The sequence below is a fragment of the Hippocampus guttulatus genome, chromosome 18, assembly GCF_054856545.1.
Source record: "Hippocampus guttulatus isolate MCC_2025c chromosome 18, RoL_Hgut_1.0, whole genome shotgun sequence".
NCBI lineage: Eukaryota > Metazoa > Chordata > Actinopteri > Syngnathiformes > Syngnathidae > Hippocampus > Hippocampus guttulatus.
Genome location: NC_141278.1, coordinates 11848025 through 11864970, shown reverse-complemented (window position 1 = coordinate 11864970; position 16946 = coordinate 11848025). Strand labels below are relative to the sequence as shown.

The window sequence follows — 16946 nt, the reverse complement described above, 5'->3', positions numbered from 1 at the left end:
TGGGCATACTTGAAACCGAGCCTTCTCTGTCGCCGCCCCCAGCCTCTGGAACGCTCTACCACAACACATCCGCAACTGTACTGACCTCCAATCCTTCAAATCATCCCTTAAAACTCATCTGTTCCGCAATGCTTTTTACACCTTTTAATCTCTTTTACCCATTTTAGTTTTTGTTCATCCAAATGTGCTTTTGTAAATTATGTATGCTTGTTTTAAGTGCACATTTTTATCCTGTGTTTTAAGCTCTTGTAAAGTGTCTTTGAGTGTGATGAAAAGCGCTTTCAAATAAAAGGTATTATTATTATTATTATTATTATTATTATTATTATTACACAGTATTTAAGTTGAAGTCAATCGTGTGGGCATGCAGCAGGGTCGTGAACAATATTCCCTCTCATTTCCCATTTGTCATAGCATTCACACAAACTATCTGAACATTGCTTGGACCACGGTGAGCAAAATCAGACATGCATGCGACAGCCAAACCAGTGTCACACCTGACCAAAACCTGAGAAGGTGAAGTATATAGGTTACAAAATAAAACAAAACAAAAAAATACAAACCACCTGTACCGAAAAAAAATTCAAACCACTGAATCGAGATCTGTTACATAAATAACAGCCCTCATTCTTACTTTTATTTGAGCACACAGGTCATTTCAAGGCGGCCCGGTAGTCCAGTGGTTAGCACGTCGACTTCACAGTGCGGATGTACCGGGTTCAATTCCTGCTCCGGCCTCCCTGTGTGGAGTTTGCATGTTTTCCCCGGGCCTGCGTGGGTTTTCTCCGGGTCCTTCGGTTTCCTCCCACATTTCAACAACATGCATGGCAGGCTGATTGAACACCCAAAATTGTCCCGAGGTGTGAGTGTGGGCGTGCATGGTTGTTCGTCGGTGTGTTCCCTGCGATTGGCTGGCAACCAATTCGGGGTGTCCCCCGCCTACTGCCCGAAGACGGCCGGGATAGGCTCCAGCACCCCCCGCGACCCTCGTGAGGATAAAGCGGTTCGGAAGATGAAAGAATGAATGAAAAGGTCATTTCAAGAAAATAGTCAAGTCTCAATACAACCTGTATCAATACGGTCCCACACTGCCCGCTCATTAAAAATGAAAAACATGTCATTTTGTGAAACACAAACATTTCTAATCCTCTTACATCTGAAAAGTGCAAAAGAGGCTCATTTAAGGGGCTCGTAAACTTTGGCCATATTTGGTCTTCCTGAACAAAGCGGTCTCAGTGTCGCCTGCAGCATCCGTCTTGTCAGTGGTGGGTGTGAGTGCATGTGTGTCAATACAGCATATGATTACAATTCAAGCAGAACGACTGAGTGTGCACTGTGGCAACACGACTGAAACTGTCAGGTCAAGTGGGAATGATGTTGTGTCCTGATTGTAGCTTCAACTGGGGTGTAAATCCATCCATTTACCGCCGCTTATCCGGGGAAGGGAAACCCAGACTTCCCCCTCCCCAGCCACTTCTTCTAGCTCTTCCTGGCGGATCCTGCGGCATTTCCAGGCCAGCTGGGTGACATAGTCTCTCCAGCGTGTCCTGGGTCGATCCCGAGGTCTCCTACCAGTGGGACCAGGTGGCATCCTAATCAGATGCCTGAACCACCTCATCTGGCTCCTCTCGATGTGGAGGAGAAGCGGCTCTACTCCGAGCCCCTCTTGGATGACCAAGCTTCTCACCTTATCTCTAAGGGAGAGCCCAGACACCCTGCGGAGAAAACTCATTTCGACCGCTTGTATCCGGGATATCGTTCTTTCGACCCATAGTTCGTGATCATAGATGAGGGTTGGAACGTAGATTGACGTTAAATTGAGAGCTTCGCCCTTTGGCTCAGCTCCTTCTTTACCACAACAGACCGATACAAGGTCCGCATAACGGCAGACGCTGCACCGATCCGCCTGTCGATCTCTCGCTCCCTCCTGCCCTCACTCGTGAACGAGACCCCAAGATACTTAAACTCCTCCACTTGGGGCAAGATCTCCTCCCCGATCCGGAGTGGGCACTCCACCCTTTTCCGACTGAGGACCATGGTTTCAGATTTGCCTGCGCGTTGTGTGCGCCGGCAACACGAAATTGCTCACGCGCACAATTTAGAGGGAACATTTGGTCAAGCCGAGGTTGACTCCTGATTCACAGCCTCTGATTTGGCAAACCATGCCTGCAAGTTGATTCTCGCGGTATTTGTGAATTCACACAAACTCCAGAATCCACCTTGTCACGAGCTCGCCGATTTCAGTGCGGACCGATCATAAGGCATCGGTGTGTTTGCGGGAAGGGGAGTTATGCATCTGCGACGACAACTTCTCATTTTACAATCAGCTTTGGTCAAAAATTCATGTTGTTTCGTGGGTGTTCGCAATTTGCCATATCGCTCAGCCAGTCGGAAGTATTGTGTGTGTTTAATGTCCCGAACTCATCTTTGAAAACATCGTCATGTTTTGCGAGTACTTCTTGGATTCACTCGGCCCTTGGAGATGCTTGCATTTTGTTTTCCGTGACCGTTTTGATCAATCCCCAGTTTAATTTGATTTTATCAAGCCACTCTCGTCCGCAGAGTGACGGGCCCTCAACTCCCACTACAATCAGTGGGAAGTCAGCAGTCGGATTTTCATACCTCACTTGAGCCATGAACTGCTTTACAGGAATTGGCTCGCCCAAGTAGCACTTTAGTCCTACACTACTTCCCTCTAGTGGAACACAAGAGAGAATGACCCTTCATCCACATTTTCAGAGATAATGCTGCCTCCTGCCCCCATGTCAATTCCCATTGGAACCTTTCTCCCATTTACATCAAAAACGGCCTTGTACGGTCTCCGGCCCCCATTAGCACTCGACACGTGGACGTGGAACATGGGAACATCATCGTCATCTTTCTTTTCATCAGTTTGCACATAGCTAGTCATTTTCCGAAATTTTCTCTCATTGCTTATCTTTCCCCTTTTCTTGTTGTTATTGTCAGATGCAGGTGCCTGAGCCCGACATGCCTTTTGAATATGACCAACTTCTCGACACCATTTCCTCAAAAGCCTTGTCTCTGGACGAGTGGCAGGTTGCACTAAATTACGGAGAAGTCCATACGCTGATCAGCAAAACGGCAACTTTCTTGTCGTCGTGGACATCCTGCGCCTCAAAAAACAGCTCCATGCGCTCCACAGAGGCAGACCACGATTCATTCTCGGGTTTGAACTCATCCGGTCTTTGAGAAAAGTACGCCATCTTACCTCACTACACTTTAACCCTGGAGAACCCACGGGGTCAAATTTGGCCCCTATAAATTCTGCTACTCAAATGCTGCCCTTAAATCCCAAAGGTTCGGATTTGGCCCCAATCCTGAATTAGGATTACAGCATTAAATATTGGAAAAAAACATATATTTTGGTGTTCAGTGAACATATAGCAGTCATTTAATGTATAATTCATCATTTTTCACAGAAAAAAAAGGGTCTTGGGTTCTCCATGGTTAAAGTACTGCCTATTACCTTAAGATCGACTTTTACTCGTCTCCAGATGTGGTGTCTTCAACGACGAGGCAGACACGCGTTTTTTTCTTGTATATTATTGACCGTGAGTTTCAACATCAGTAACATGGGGAAGATGTCTAAAACATTCCGGAAACATTCTCACGCATGCGCAGTCGATGGCTATGTAAGGGACGGAAAGTCTGTGCATCCAAACAACAGACAAATAACGATACAGTCGTGGTTAATACACCACACTATGCATGTTGTTTCGCACCTTCATGCAGGGACTTCTGACATTCCTTCTCTTGAAGAATCCTTTCCAAATCTGACTTGTATTCCGTTGTTGCCACTCGAAACAGGCACTGTCTGCATGCTAGCTGCAGCGGTTACGACTTGGGTCAGCTTGCTACATATTTGACCAAAGATCGACTTTCGAAGCGACGAACCTCCCGCCATCGACCCGATCGCGCACGTGCAAGTATATACACACAGGCACGCACGCACACGTGCGCCGATGCACGCACGCCGAGATGAGCGACAGCCGGAACGTACCGCACGGAGCGAAATCAAAACACACAGACACACAAACAGACACACCATTTCCTTCTCCCAACCCTCGCGGTCGATTTGGGACGAGTCCGCTGGCTCCCGGACGATCGCGATTGACGTATTGGGCACCCCTGCCTTAAAATCAGAGGTAATTCGCTGCCTATCTTAGTGCCGTTGTTTGCGCGTGAGCGGTGATTCAGTTGTCATCTGACTGGTTGCCCTGTATGTCAATCAAGTAATGGGATTAATGATAGGCTGACATCGTAAGTTCTGCTGTTCACAAAAAGTGTTTTTTTTTTTTTTTAACAGCGCTAACTCTACCCTGAAGCTTCAATTGGAAAGTTGGCACAGTAAATGCAGGTTTGGTGATTTCGTTTACATATGAAGGACAAACTTGCACTTGTAAAATTGCATATCAGATGGTTTATTGTGAAATAGTTTCAGTGAGAAACAAAATGAATGATTATTTTTTTACTTTCAGAACAAAACTAGCAAAAGTTTTTTTTTTATATGAAATCTGATCCTCCTGCAGCCATGTCAAAAGGATAGTGCTCGGGGAACTCATGGATGAACTTCACAGCTTCATTGTAGAGTTCCAGGTCTGTGGGGAACATGTGCAGAATATCATTACAAGTACAATCAAATCAAAGCTCATCTGACATGTTCGTACAAAATAACCTACTAAAGTTATTGTCTTCTGTGAGCCATTGGAATGTCGTGGCCATGATAGTTCTTTTGTTCGACACCATTCCAATGACTTCTACAACTCCAGAAAGCTCCTCATCAAGCTGAAAGATGAAGGTGAAAAAAAAGGGCTCAATGTAAAGTCAATGGTAACATACAAATTGCGTAAGACAAACAAACAAAAAAAAAAAGCTTTTAACAACTTATGAACACAAATGTAAACCCTTTCAGGGACAGTGGTTACGACAGTGGACAGCTTATCACGTTATCAGGTTACAGGGTGCATGAAAGGGTTTCAACGGGTCGCAATTCGGGGCCAAAGTGCATGTTTCATGTGATAATAATCTAGTTAAATTAGAAAAAAAGAATTTATTCTCGCAGAGTCCTTTGCGTGTTCATCCACACATGCACTCATCTGCTTGGCACTAAACTTGAAACCTGGGCAATGACGGCCATGTTAGTGGCTATGTGACTTCTGTCATATTACAAATGAAGATATTGTAATGCGGGGCGGCCCGGTAGTCCAGTGGTTAGCACGTCGGCTTCACAGTGCAGAGGTACCGGGTTCAATTCCAGCTCCGGCCTCCCTGTGTGGAGTTTGCATGTTCTCCCCGGGCCTGCGTGGGTTTTCTCCGGGTGCTCCGGTTTCCTCCCACTTTCCAAAAACATGCATGGCAGGCTGATTGGACGCTCTAAATTGTCCCTAGGTGTGAGTGTGGGCGTGAATGGTTGTTCGTCTCTGTGTGCCCTGCGATTGGCTGGCAACTGATTCAGGGTGTCCCCGCCTACTGCCCGAAGACGACTGGGATAGGCTCCAGCACCCCCCGCGACCCTAGTGAGGATCAAGCGGTTCGGAAAATGGATGGATGGATGGATATTGTAAGTGTTCCAAAACAATACTGATGCCCATTAAAGGCGAATTAAGGTCCAAAATTGTCCTCACAATTATATGTTGCCGATATTAGTTTTAACATGGTAGTCTGATTAATATCGTGTTTGTGGAATAGGAATTAAGCAGCATTCAATCCACTTTTTTTTTAACCCATCGCAGGGGGCGTTCATTTTGCCACTTGCTGTCGACTGAAAATGACATCATAGTTCCACAGGACTCAGGTAATGACCATTCATGTCTCATGACCCAAGTCGGAAAACAGCCCCCCCCCCTCCGAGACGGCTAAACACGGGTGGATTTTTCTGCTTAAGTGTTGAGTATTTTGGAGAGTAATAATTTTAGAGAGTAATGATTTAATCAGTGTTTTCCAACCTTTGTTCAGCCGAGGTACAGACCTCTTAGACCTTCAGCAGTTTTGAAAAATATGTTTTAATTTTGATTCAAGATTTTCAGTCTGCTTTCATGGTGGACTGTTGACATTTTCATTTAACTTCCAATGACAGGCGTGTGTTGCCTGGTTGAATAAAAAAACAAACAAAAAAGTCTGTTGTCAAAGATTTAAAAAAAGAAAACACCTTAACTTAATAAGTTGCAAATCTGAACAACACACATAGAACCACCGTTAAGTGTTGAAGTTTTGACAATAGATTTTTAAAAATGTCAATACTGTTCTGTATTTGGCTGTATATACACTTTATCACATTCCATTGTCAAGTTATTTTAATGTGGCCATTCATTTTTTCGCTCGCGGAAAGGGACCAATAACTTTACAGGAAACCCAACTGTGATGATGTACGGTGGATACAAAAGGTTTGCACATCAGCCAGGTACTGGATTGGTTTAACCCTTTCATGCACCCTGTAACCTGCTAACATGATAAGCTGTCCACTGTCGTAACCGCTGTAAATCAATTCATCTTTGACATTTCAACAAACATACGTAAAATGATGATGTGCTGCAATTTGGACATTGGACGAGAACAAAAATAAACTCACAGCGAAATTTAATTCAACATGAACCCATTGTCCCGCTCCATCAGTGACAGTGAAAGCTGTTCCAGTTGAGTGTACCTTAGCAAAACAAACGAGGCACAAAACGTGAACCTTTACGTCAGGAATATCACGTATGGGATGTTGTGAATCACCGTAGTTAGGCACGACAGTTACCTTCTCAACACGCCCGACGAAACAGACGGGTTTGTTCAGATATCGCGACAGCATCGATGAATTAATTCGAGGTCTTGGAAGATGGAAGATATCAGACATCGTAGCTGATATATGTAATGGCGTTGACGAACACCCACCAAACTAATTTACGGCGCGGAAATATTATCAACTAACTTTTAAATTACAACGTACGCCACGCGGGTGGATAGCTTAAACCTTACTATAGAATCAGACAGGCTTGCTACTGCGGCAAGCACTGGAATATACATGGAAACATACTCAAGGTTCCTGGACGATGTCCGTTTAATTCCGGAACTTTACTTTCAAAAACGTCACTTTTTTTTGTTGCAAAATTCTACATGAATTTATCCAAATTTATGCATGAGAAACCAACTCCTATTGTTTTATAAACATCGACATTGTCTGTGCGAAACAAAAGGCGACGAAAACATATAATTTACAAACTTTAAAATTGAGTGTTAACACTACATCTTCTGTATTTCATTTTATGTTTATACTTGTTGGAACTAACATCCCTGGTGCATTTTGTGATTTTGTATACGATTTCTATATTTTAATATTTACCTGTTTTATTCTTTATATTTAAATAAAGTTGATTGAAAAAGAATTAACAGGTTAATTACGTTCAAATTCAATCTGAGGATCGAACCGTTCATTCATTCATTCATCTTCCGAATGGCTTTATCCTCACTCGGGTCGCGGAGGGTGCTGGAGCCTATCCCAGCTGTCTTTGGGCAGTCGGCGGGGGATACCCTGACTGAACCGGTTGCAGGGCACACAGAGACGAATGACCATCTGCGCTCACACTCACACCTGGGAACAATTCAGAGTGTTCAATCAGCCTGCCATGCATGTTTTTTGAATGTGGAAGGCCGGAGTCAGGATCGAACCCACGATCTCTGCTCACCAATGGTCCACCGGGCTGCCCTGCTTCAGTTTGTGAACGATAAATAATTGCGTGTGCCGAACCGAGTCACTTCTGCACTGAAAAGAAACAGTTGACCCAAAGTTTTTTTTTATGGTTTTCCCCCCAAAAATAATAAATAAAAGAAATACCACACCTAATACTGTGTACTGAATATATGACATCAAAAGCCATGGGGAGACATGGCTCAGACGGGAGAGTGGTCGTCTCCCCTCGGGAAGCTTGCGGGTTTGATCCTCAGCATTGTGACCAAGTGCCCTTGAGCAAGATACTGAAGCCCCTCCCCTCAATTGCTTCTGATGCCGCGTCATCCGAGGAGTCGGCGTCAAAGCGCTTCGAGTGCCTTGGGTAGAATCGCGCTTTATAAGAAAAAGGGCATTTACCGTTAATTATAAATGTGATTGACACACAGAGTGGGAAATGTTTGCGAGCATGACGTTCAGTCTTCATGAATATAAAATATAACAACGAATTAACATAAAATAATCATGTGGTTCTTCTGTACCACAGGTGTCAAAGTCAAGGCCAGGGGCCCAGATCTGGCCCGCCAAATCATTTTTTGTGGCCCGTGAAGGCAATTCAAGCTTGCCAGCTCCCAAGATGCTTGCTAAATACTGAACCAAAATTTCAAATTGTCACAAGTAATGTAAAAATTACAATGGTTGAACAATCTATTATTCTTGACTTCTGATGTCAAAACTAGTTCTCCATCTGTTTGTTGTTCGCTGTTTTTGTGACATGTGGAGGGGGTTAAACATTTATATGGTTTCACAAAATTCACAGTCATAATGGCCCTGCAATGGGAAACCGTAACTACAATGTGGCCCACGACAAAATGAGTTTGACACCCCTGTTCTATCCTATACATTCATGATACATTGTTTGTTTTGCCTCCAGGTGTGAACTTGACCTCTCCAACAAATTCATCGTAAACGACCCGTATCTTGTGTTGGATCATGACAGGGCCGACAAATATGGCGTCCCGGACCAAGCACATAAAGAAAACTTGGGCGAAGCGCTGCCACATAGTGTTGTACATGAGTTCCGTTCATACGGACTTCCCAACTGTGAAACTGAATGTCAGTGAGGTACGAGAGCACCTGTACTGGAAAATGAAGTGTGTATTCTGCCCACATTTAGTCATGCTGTATAACTTTCCCATGCCCGCAGCATAACTCGGCGTCCTTGAAGTAATCATCACTTAAAATTGGAACACTTGAAGAGACGCACAGACATCGGGATGCAGCAGTTGATACAAGCTAAAAAACGGTTTCGGGGAAACTAAAGTTCTGATGTCACACCTTGAATTTCGGTACCGCCCTTTTGATGATATAAATACTGTATGTTGCGAATCCTTTCCTTCTTTGCACTCGTGACCACCGCAGCCATTGTCTGTAAACCGCGGGTGCCCGGAATATTCTGCAAATAAACCCTTCGAAGGTACTGTTCATCGACTCCAGCCTGTATTTGGATAACCGACATCCTCCTCGTCCAAAATTCAATGAACACTCGGGGAAAGAAGGCCACTTTGCTCCCAACAACTATGAATGCAGGTGAAAAGAAGTTTGTCAAGTTTCAGGTGGTTTGTGACATTGATGGATGTAACTATGTGGACACATTGAACAGACACAAATGTCAGATCGTTTTTAAAGTGGTGGGGAAAATGTGCTTCTCTCTCTCTCTCTCTCTCTCTCTCTCTCTCTCTCTCTCTCTCTCTCTCTCTCTCGTTCACCTGGAGGTTTTTCCCACCACTTTAAAAACGATCTGACATTTGTGTCTGTTCAATGTGTCCACATCGTTTTTTTTTGTGGGGGGGTGGGGGTTCTGATTGGCTCTCGACGAAGGCGGATGCTTTTTTGCTCTGCTCCTGTCCTCCCCTCACCCTCCCCTTGCTCGCCACTCAGTCTATGTGCTGTCTTTGTCTGGCTTTCCTAGCCTCCTGCCGTACTTTCATCCTAAAAACAAACCATGGAATTGGTCGGCTGGTCTCTCGATGCAATCGACAAAATTTTCTCGACGAGAAGAGCAGGCAGTGGGGAGCCTGCTTGCCCCTCGGGGACATTTGCTGCCGGGTACACCCTAGATCCCTGGAGTAAGTGGAGAATGGTGTGCCAGTCAGCGATGGCTGTTTGAAAGTGCTCTATAAATACAGTTGAGTTGAGTCAACACAGTCACGTCCTGGGGACCAGTTGCGGTATGGGGACAAAAGAGCAGGTCCCCATGAAAAAAAACATATAAAAAGCATCCGAGACGCTGCTCTCAATGTGCCTGTGTAGTTTTTAGCAAAGGCCCATAAGTCACCAATTTTGCTGATTGTTTGTGTGTGAATGGTGCTCAGCAGCTCCCCACATGGTTTTTTGGTGCTATTGCACTCACTGCTCCACACACATACTTTGCACATGCCCCACCCATTTGCTCCCCTAAGACAGTGATCTTCAACCACTGTGCCGCGGCACACTAGTGTGCCGTGAGAGATCGTCAGGTGTATCGTGAGAAATTATCCAATGTCGCCTTTTTTAAAAATTTAAATTTTATAAAACATTGATGACCGTAAATTCCGGGCTACAGACCGCACCTGATTAAGAGCCGCATGCTCAGATTCATGAAGAAAAATCAACTTGATATATTTTTATTAATTTTTTATATATTTTTATTAATTTTTTTATATATTTAAATGTTTTGAAATAAATTTTCAATGTTTTAATTATATGCGCCGCACCATATTATAAACCGCTGGCCAATGAGTAGGCGGGGGTTTGCTTCTGCGTCCCTGCCGCCTGGAGCGCCTCCGGGTGAGGCCGCGGACACGGTCCCCTGCTGAACCCCCGCAGGAAAAAAACCCCCGCAAGATTTCACAAGGTTAAAATAATCTCAATATTTTTATGATCATGATAAATGCACTTGCACAACGAAATTACGCTGAAACACATAATAAGAGGCCAGACAAAGAGAGAACTTGATGTGCATTTGCGTAATTACGGGGAGAAACACTGCAGCCCACTCGGCTTCAAATAGAATAATGCAAATCATATAAATGGGAAAATATATATGAAATTATTTCTATAGTCAGCCGCTTAAAAATGATAATCGGCGGCAGCTTTAGGCCCGATGCTGCACAGCTCAAAACGCAGGTAAAATGTGTTCTCTCATGGCCGCTTGTTTTCAGTATGATGGAGGAGGTACCTTTTTTGACAGTCCGAGTGAGAGGCAAATCAAATGTCAGAGGGACTTCGTCCATATTTATTATTTCATCTGGGCTGATGGAATTCTCCGCTATCTTTGTTTGTGTGAATGTGCGGAACGAAGCAAGTTTGTCCTCGTAATTGGGAGGGAGCTGCTGACACAACGTCGTGCGTGCCCTAATCGACAGGCTTTTCCCTTTCATGAATCTATAACACCACGACGGCCCACCTTTAAAACCTTCAATGTTCATCTCGGTAGCGATAGCTTTAGCCTTCAGTCTGATTTGTACAGTGGAAACACCGCGGCCGCCTGCTCTTTGAGCGTTAAAAGCTGCGTCATATGCTTTTCGTCTGGTATTCTCCATGTTGATCAGGGTTAGAAGAAAGACTGAAATAAGGAAATTGTGATTCCTGGTCATCATACAATTTCATTGGACCCCTGTGTACTACTCATTCATTTTATTGGTCGACTGTTGCCGGGTAACACATTTTTCCCCGCTACGGCGAAAAGAGCGGAAGTTGTGATGAGTCATACAATCTCATTGGACCTCAGTGAACTACTCATTCATTTTATTGGTCCATGTTTTTCCCGCGATGGAAAAATAAATAAATAAATACGCCACTTCATATTACACGTCGCAGTGTTGAAAGTGTGGAAAAAAAGTAGCGGCTTGTCATCCGGAATTTACGGTAATCATTTTCTGCAAATATCATGTCATTGTCCGGTGTCCGTGCTGTAAAGACTGGGCGGGTAATTTAATATTCGTCCGTGTGGCAACACGGAGCTGATTGCCTCGTTCCTCCGAGAGATTTAATGATGCACGTGAGAGGTCGTGGTGACGGTCATGGATACGTTTTTCAAAAGGACAACTGCAAACTCCGAATTGGGCTCTGTACAAGATTCTGACCCGGATGAAGGCCCTCGTGTGAGTGGTGGGAAAAAGAAAGCAAAGACGGTGAGCTCAAGGCAATATATTGAAAGCTGTCTTTCGTATGGATTTACTTTCACCGGGGATGAGACGACACCTACTCCATTATGCCTGGTGTGTGGCGAGAAGCTATCCAACAGCGCCATGGTGCCGAGCAAGCTTAAACGCCATCTCCAAACGAAACACCCGTCGCTTCAAAACAAGCCGAGGGACTATTTTGATCACCTGCGTGTAAATACAGAGAAACAGGCAACCTTTATGAGAAAAAACACAAAGGTAAATGAGAACGGGCTAAAAGCTAGTTACTTAGTACCCGAACTCGTTGCGAAATCAAAAAAAGACGCACACTGTGGCAGAGACATTAATACTACCTGCCTGTATAGCCATTGTCAACGAGATGCTCGGCCCCGACGCAGTTAAAAAGACAGATAAAGTCGCGCTCTCTGATCACGCAATTGCCAGATGTATTGATGACATGTCTGCAGATGTCGAAAGCCATGTTTTGGAGAAGATACGCATCAGTCGGAAATTTGCATTGCAAGTTGACGAGTCTACGGATATTAGTGGACTTCTCATCTCTTGGCTAATGTCCGTTTTGTGGATGGAGATGCCATTAGAGAAAACTTGCCATTTTGCAAGGCGCTGCCAGAAAAAACAACTGGAGAAGAAATTTTTCGGGTCACATCGCAATATCTGGACCAGGGAGGACTTACGTGGCAAAACTGCACAAGTGTTTGCACTGATGGAGCTGCAGCCACGGTCGGGCGCACCAAAGGCTTTGTGAGCAGAGTGAAGGAAAGAAACCCAGACCTGTTTGTTACGCACTGTTTTTTACACCGTGAGGCCCTCCTTGCTAAGACTTTACCAGCAGAACCGGTTCCTGTGTTGGACGATGTGGTGCGCATAGTGAACTTTGTAAAGACACGACCTCTGAAAAGCCGTACATTCGCATCTCTGTGTGAGGAAATGGGAGCGGAGCAAAAGGCCTTATTGCTCCATACGGAGATCCGATGGTTGTGGCGCGGTAAGGTGCTGGCCCGTGTGTATGAGCTGCGAGAGGAACTTGAAATGTTGCTGACAAATGAGAGGTCTGATTACTCAAATCTGTTTTCAAGTGATGAGTGGTGCGCAAAGCTGGCTGATATATTTCATCATCTGAATGAACTTAACACAAGGATGCAGGGCCGAAATGAAAACCTGCTTCCAAGCACAGATAAAGGAAATGGATTCCGTTTAAAGGTCCACCTCTGGCAACAACATGTGCAACGTGCCAACCTGGAGATGTTCCCACTCACAGAGAAACGGCAAAGTCCCACTGCTGCACTGTGTGAGGTCATATGTAAACATTTGAAAAGTCTTGAGGAGAGGTTGTCATTTTATTTCTCTTCAGCCTCCACTAAATTCTTTGACTGGGTTAGGGACCCAAACAGCTCAGCATCAGTTGTGGGAAAGGACATGACTTCACAAGAGCAGGAGGAACGAACTGAACTGAAACAGGATCGGCGTTTAAAACTAAGATTTGATGATCTTCCTTTGGACAGATTTTGGTTGAGTGCTGCCAAGGAGTTCACCTTTCTGGCCAACAAAGCTGTTCTGACATGACTCCCATTTTCCACAACATATCTGTGTGAGCTGAGCTTTTCAAGCCTAACTTCGATAAAAACTAAAAAAAGAGAGAGACTGAGAGCTGTTGAAGAAGAGCTTTGTTTGTGTCTTTCTTCTATTCCTGCCAGGATATCGGTTTTGTGTTCATCTGAACAGCCCCAGGTTTCACACTGATTGAGTACAAATAAACGAAGAAATTATATTTTAATTAAATACAGTGTTCAGAGTGTCATTTTATAACATTTTTGGTTAGTGGTGTGCCGCAACATTTTTCCAATGTAAAAAAACGTGCCCTGGCTCAAAAAAGGTTGAAAAACACTGCCCTAAGGGAAGGATTTTTCCAACAAGTGGGACAGGTGATCATTCAGTTCGTGATCATCAGAAGCAGCCTGCAAAGCTAGAAGATGGCAGCACAAGAAACAAAAGTAAAACGCAAGGTAAGCTATTTTCTATGAATTAACAAGTTATTTATTTGTGTCATGTTAAAAATGTACATCATAAAATAAGAATATTGTCACTATTTTCTATGAACTAACAATAATCGCGGGCGAGTCTGTATTAACACCTCCTATCCTATTGTAGGCCAGGGCTTCCCCCCAGTGCTTTATTATCCAAATTGGCGACTGAAAATACAGTAATTATAGTTTGTACGTGTACAACTCGGCGAAGTCTGCTCCATTTTAAAAGACAAATCTCTTATAAGTATTGAAGCTCGGGGTATTTTTTTTTTCGGGCGCGCACATCTCAGACTTGAATGAGAGCCGGAGGCTCGGCTGCCTCGGCGGTCACCCGACCCGACGGTCGTGGCCGAGTCTCGGGGCTAACGGCTTCAGGCTGCCGCCGGAGCGCCTGGACAACTGAGTGTGATGACGAACGAGCCGTGACTATTCCCTTTTCACTTTTTTTTTTTTTAACCGCAGTTTCAAAATCCATTACGCGTGAGCGCGACTGGCGAAACCTGCGTGGATTTTACTCGAGTATGGCAAGTAGCGTAGGTGATGGAGACAAGCTAAACAAAACGTGGGCTGCCGAGATCGGCTACGGCTAGGCTAAAGCTAAATGCTCAACACCCAAACGCCACTGCCAAGTTTCTCTGCTCTTTCTACCCATTCGTAATCATGATGGAGTTTACGAAAACTTAAAGTATTTCAGCTCATGTATCGGTTTGGTAAAGTGAGATAGATGAGCAATATATGGAGGGCACACACACTCTTTGTGAAACAGTAATATTTCTAACTGTGAAATTCCAGATTCAATGAATATGAAATAAATAAATATATCAAGAACAATTCCTGCACTGTGTTCCTTAGTTCTGCAAATAATTTGGAAATATTTAATATTGTTAAAGGTAGGCTCCCGCATGCCTGCAACCCTTGTGTGGACAAGCGGTTTAGAAAATGGATGGATCGTTGGATATTGCCTCAACGCTAAAAAATATACTGTTTTAATATTGATATGGCATTAATAAAAAGTCTTCAAAAATGTTGTGCAACCTCTCATATATTTATTTAAGCCGTCTTTCAAAACTAGTGTTTTCCCATCAAAACTGAAAACAGCTAAAGTTATTCCGATTTACAAGAGTGGAGAGAAACACTTATTTACAAATTACAGACCAATATTTTTCCGATAAAAATCCTAGAACAACTATTTGTACACAAACTTTACAAATGTATTGCAAAACATAATTTTTTAAGCAAATATCAATGCAGTTTCAGAGAGAAAAGGGCAACATCTATGGCGATAATGGAAATTGTGGAAGAATCAATCGAACAGTAGCCCACAGACTGGTCCCAAGTCGATCGCGAGGGGGTGGAGGGGGGAATGGAGGGAAAAAGATTTATGTTTTTCATTGTGGCATGTGTGCGTGCATATACACGCGTGTGCATGTGCGTATGCTTGCATGCTTGCGATCGGGTCGATAGCGGGAGTTTGGTCGCTTCAAAAGTCGATCTTTGGTCAAAAAAGGTTGGGCACCCCTGGTATCAGATGTTTGTCACATAAATGGTTGAAAAGCTATTTAGATGACAGCCACAGCATTTGTGAAATCACTATATAGATAACTATGTATTGTATGATATTGATATGTACAGTTCAACAATTTCAAATCAAACAAGTTGAAACTAACTCCCTAAATTTATAAAGATCAAGGGGTACAACAAGACAAATTTTTGTACTTCTAACTATTTCCTTTGCGCATGTAAACTGTACTGAACCAACACATCTATTGAATTTTTTTCCTTTGTTTAGTTTTTTAAATGTATTTAATGTTGTGTTGATATGTTCAATATATAAATCAATTCTGACTGAATACAATGCAAACTCTTTTTCTCTCTCAAGTTCGAAACGCCACAAACAGTCAGCCCCCTTCAGGACGCCATTTGTCACATTTCATTCGGGACCGACAAAACAGGCAAATTGTGTGTGAGGTACATCAATGGAGTCAAAGGTAAGGTGTTGTCTGATGTTATATGCTAAGTAATTATTGCATGATATGGCATATACTGTGGATAAAACATACACTGTACAGTTACTATCAGATGAGCTTTAATTTTAAACCCTGAGCTTAGTTTTGCAGGTTCCGACTCAGTTTGTAAACAAGCCATTATATAAATAATTAATTCCGCGTCTTGTCTTACTTGAGTAGAAGAACACCATGTGAAACCGAACAAATAAAAACAATTCTATTCTACAGGATGTTTTCTAAATTAACATGGACCTCTCAATCATGGAAGAATAGATTGCCACGCCTGTTTTTTTTTCTTCTAAAAACTATTGTTGCTGTCTGCTACAGGACGTGGAATATTTGCAAAAAGTACAATCGGCAGCGGACAATTTGTTGCTGAGTATCGGGGAGATCTGATAGATGATGCAGAATACCAGCGCAGAAGAAGAGTTTACCACCCATCATGTGCTGCGTTTATGTTTGCATTCAAGTGGAGAGGGAAAAAATGGTGGTAAGACTTATTATCCACCTGTTCTGCACCACTACAGTGAAACTCCTCTACAACGAAATCATGTTTGCGGCCAGAAGTTTTTCCACAACAGGGGAATTTTCACGATAGCTAATTTGATCTCAGACGTAAACACACACACACACACACAAAACGTACATGTTTACTCTTTATTTTTATTCCAATAGTGCATAAGGATGAGCATACACTTATTTGACACTTCATATGGCGTAAAAAAGAAAAAGAAGGAAAGAAATTGCAAAATTTATGATCAGCATTCACTTTCACTTACATTAATTTCTTGCATAATGTCTTTTACTTTGTTTCCTCCATCTTTAATTTTTATGACTTTTGTCCTGTCTTCAAGCATTAAAGCTTTTCTTTTCTTAACTCCTTGGTCTGCAACGGTCCGTTTTGTAGCCATTTTAGCAATGCAACGGTCGTGCTGCGTCTGAAACGAACAATAACAAATACTGTACTACTGCGCACGTGTAAGCCAGTGTGGTGGTTGCTATTGCCGTTTCCGAGCGAAGCGGTAGCGGTGGCTGTGGCAGGCTGAGGTTGGATTAGACT

The 16946-nt window shown here is 43.5% G+C and overlaps 1 protein-coding gene across 1 annotated transcript; it reads right to left on the bottom strand.

Annotated features, from left to right (window-relative positions):
- Nucleotides 1-4524: 4524 nt before the first annotated feature.
- On the bottom strand, nucleotides 4525-6859 carry LOC147191236 (replication protein A 14 kDa subunit-like). Its single transcript, XM_086137477.1, has 4 exons — nucleotides 6761-6859; nucleotides 6590-6664; nucleotides 4701-4806; nucleotides 4525-4619 (listed from the first exon to the last, which is right to left on the bottom strand). The coding sequence occupies exons 1-4, from the start codon at nucleotides 6857-6859 to the stop codon at nucleotides 4525-4527; spliced, it is 375 nt and encodes a 124-aa protein (XP_085993603.1).
- Nucleotides 6860-16946: the final 10087 nt, after the last annotated feature.

Bases quoted from the DNA above. Each gene is read 5' to 3' on its own strand.
- LOC147191236 (XM_086137477.1), bottom strand. From the start codon at position 6,859: ATGTCTGATATCTTCCATCTTCCAAGACCTCGAATTAATTCATCGATG. The intron at 4,807-6,589 runs GTGAGTTTATTT...TTCATCTTTCAG, and splicing joins ATGTTGAATTAAATTTCGCT to CTTGATGAGGAGCTTTCTGG. The intron at 4,620-4,700 runs GTAGGTTATTTT...TGTTCCCCACAG, and splicing joins CACAGAAGACAATAACTTTA to ACCTGGAACTCTACAATGAA.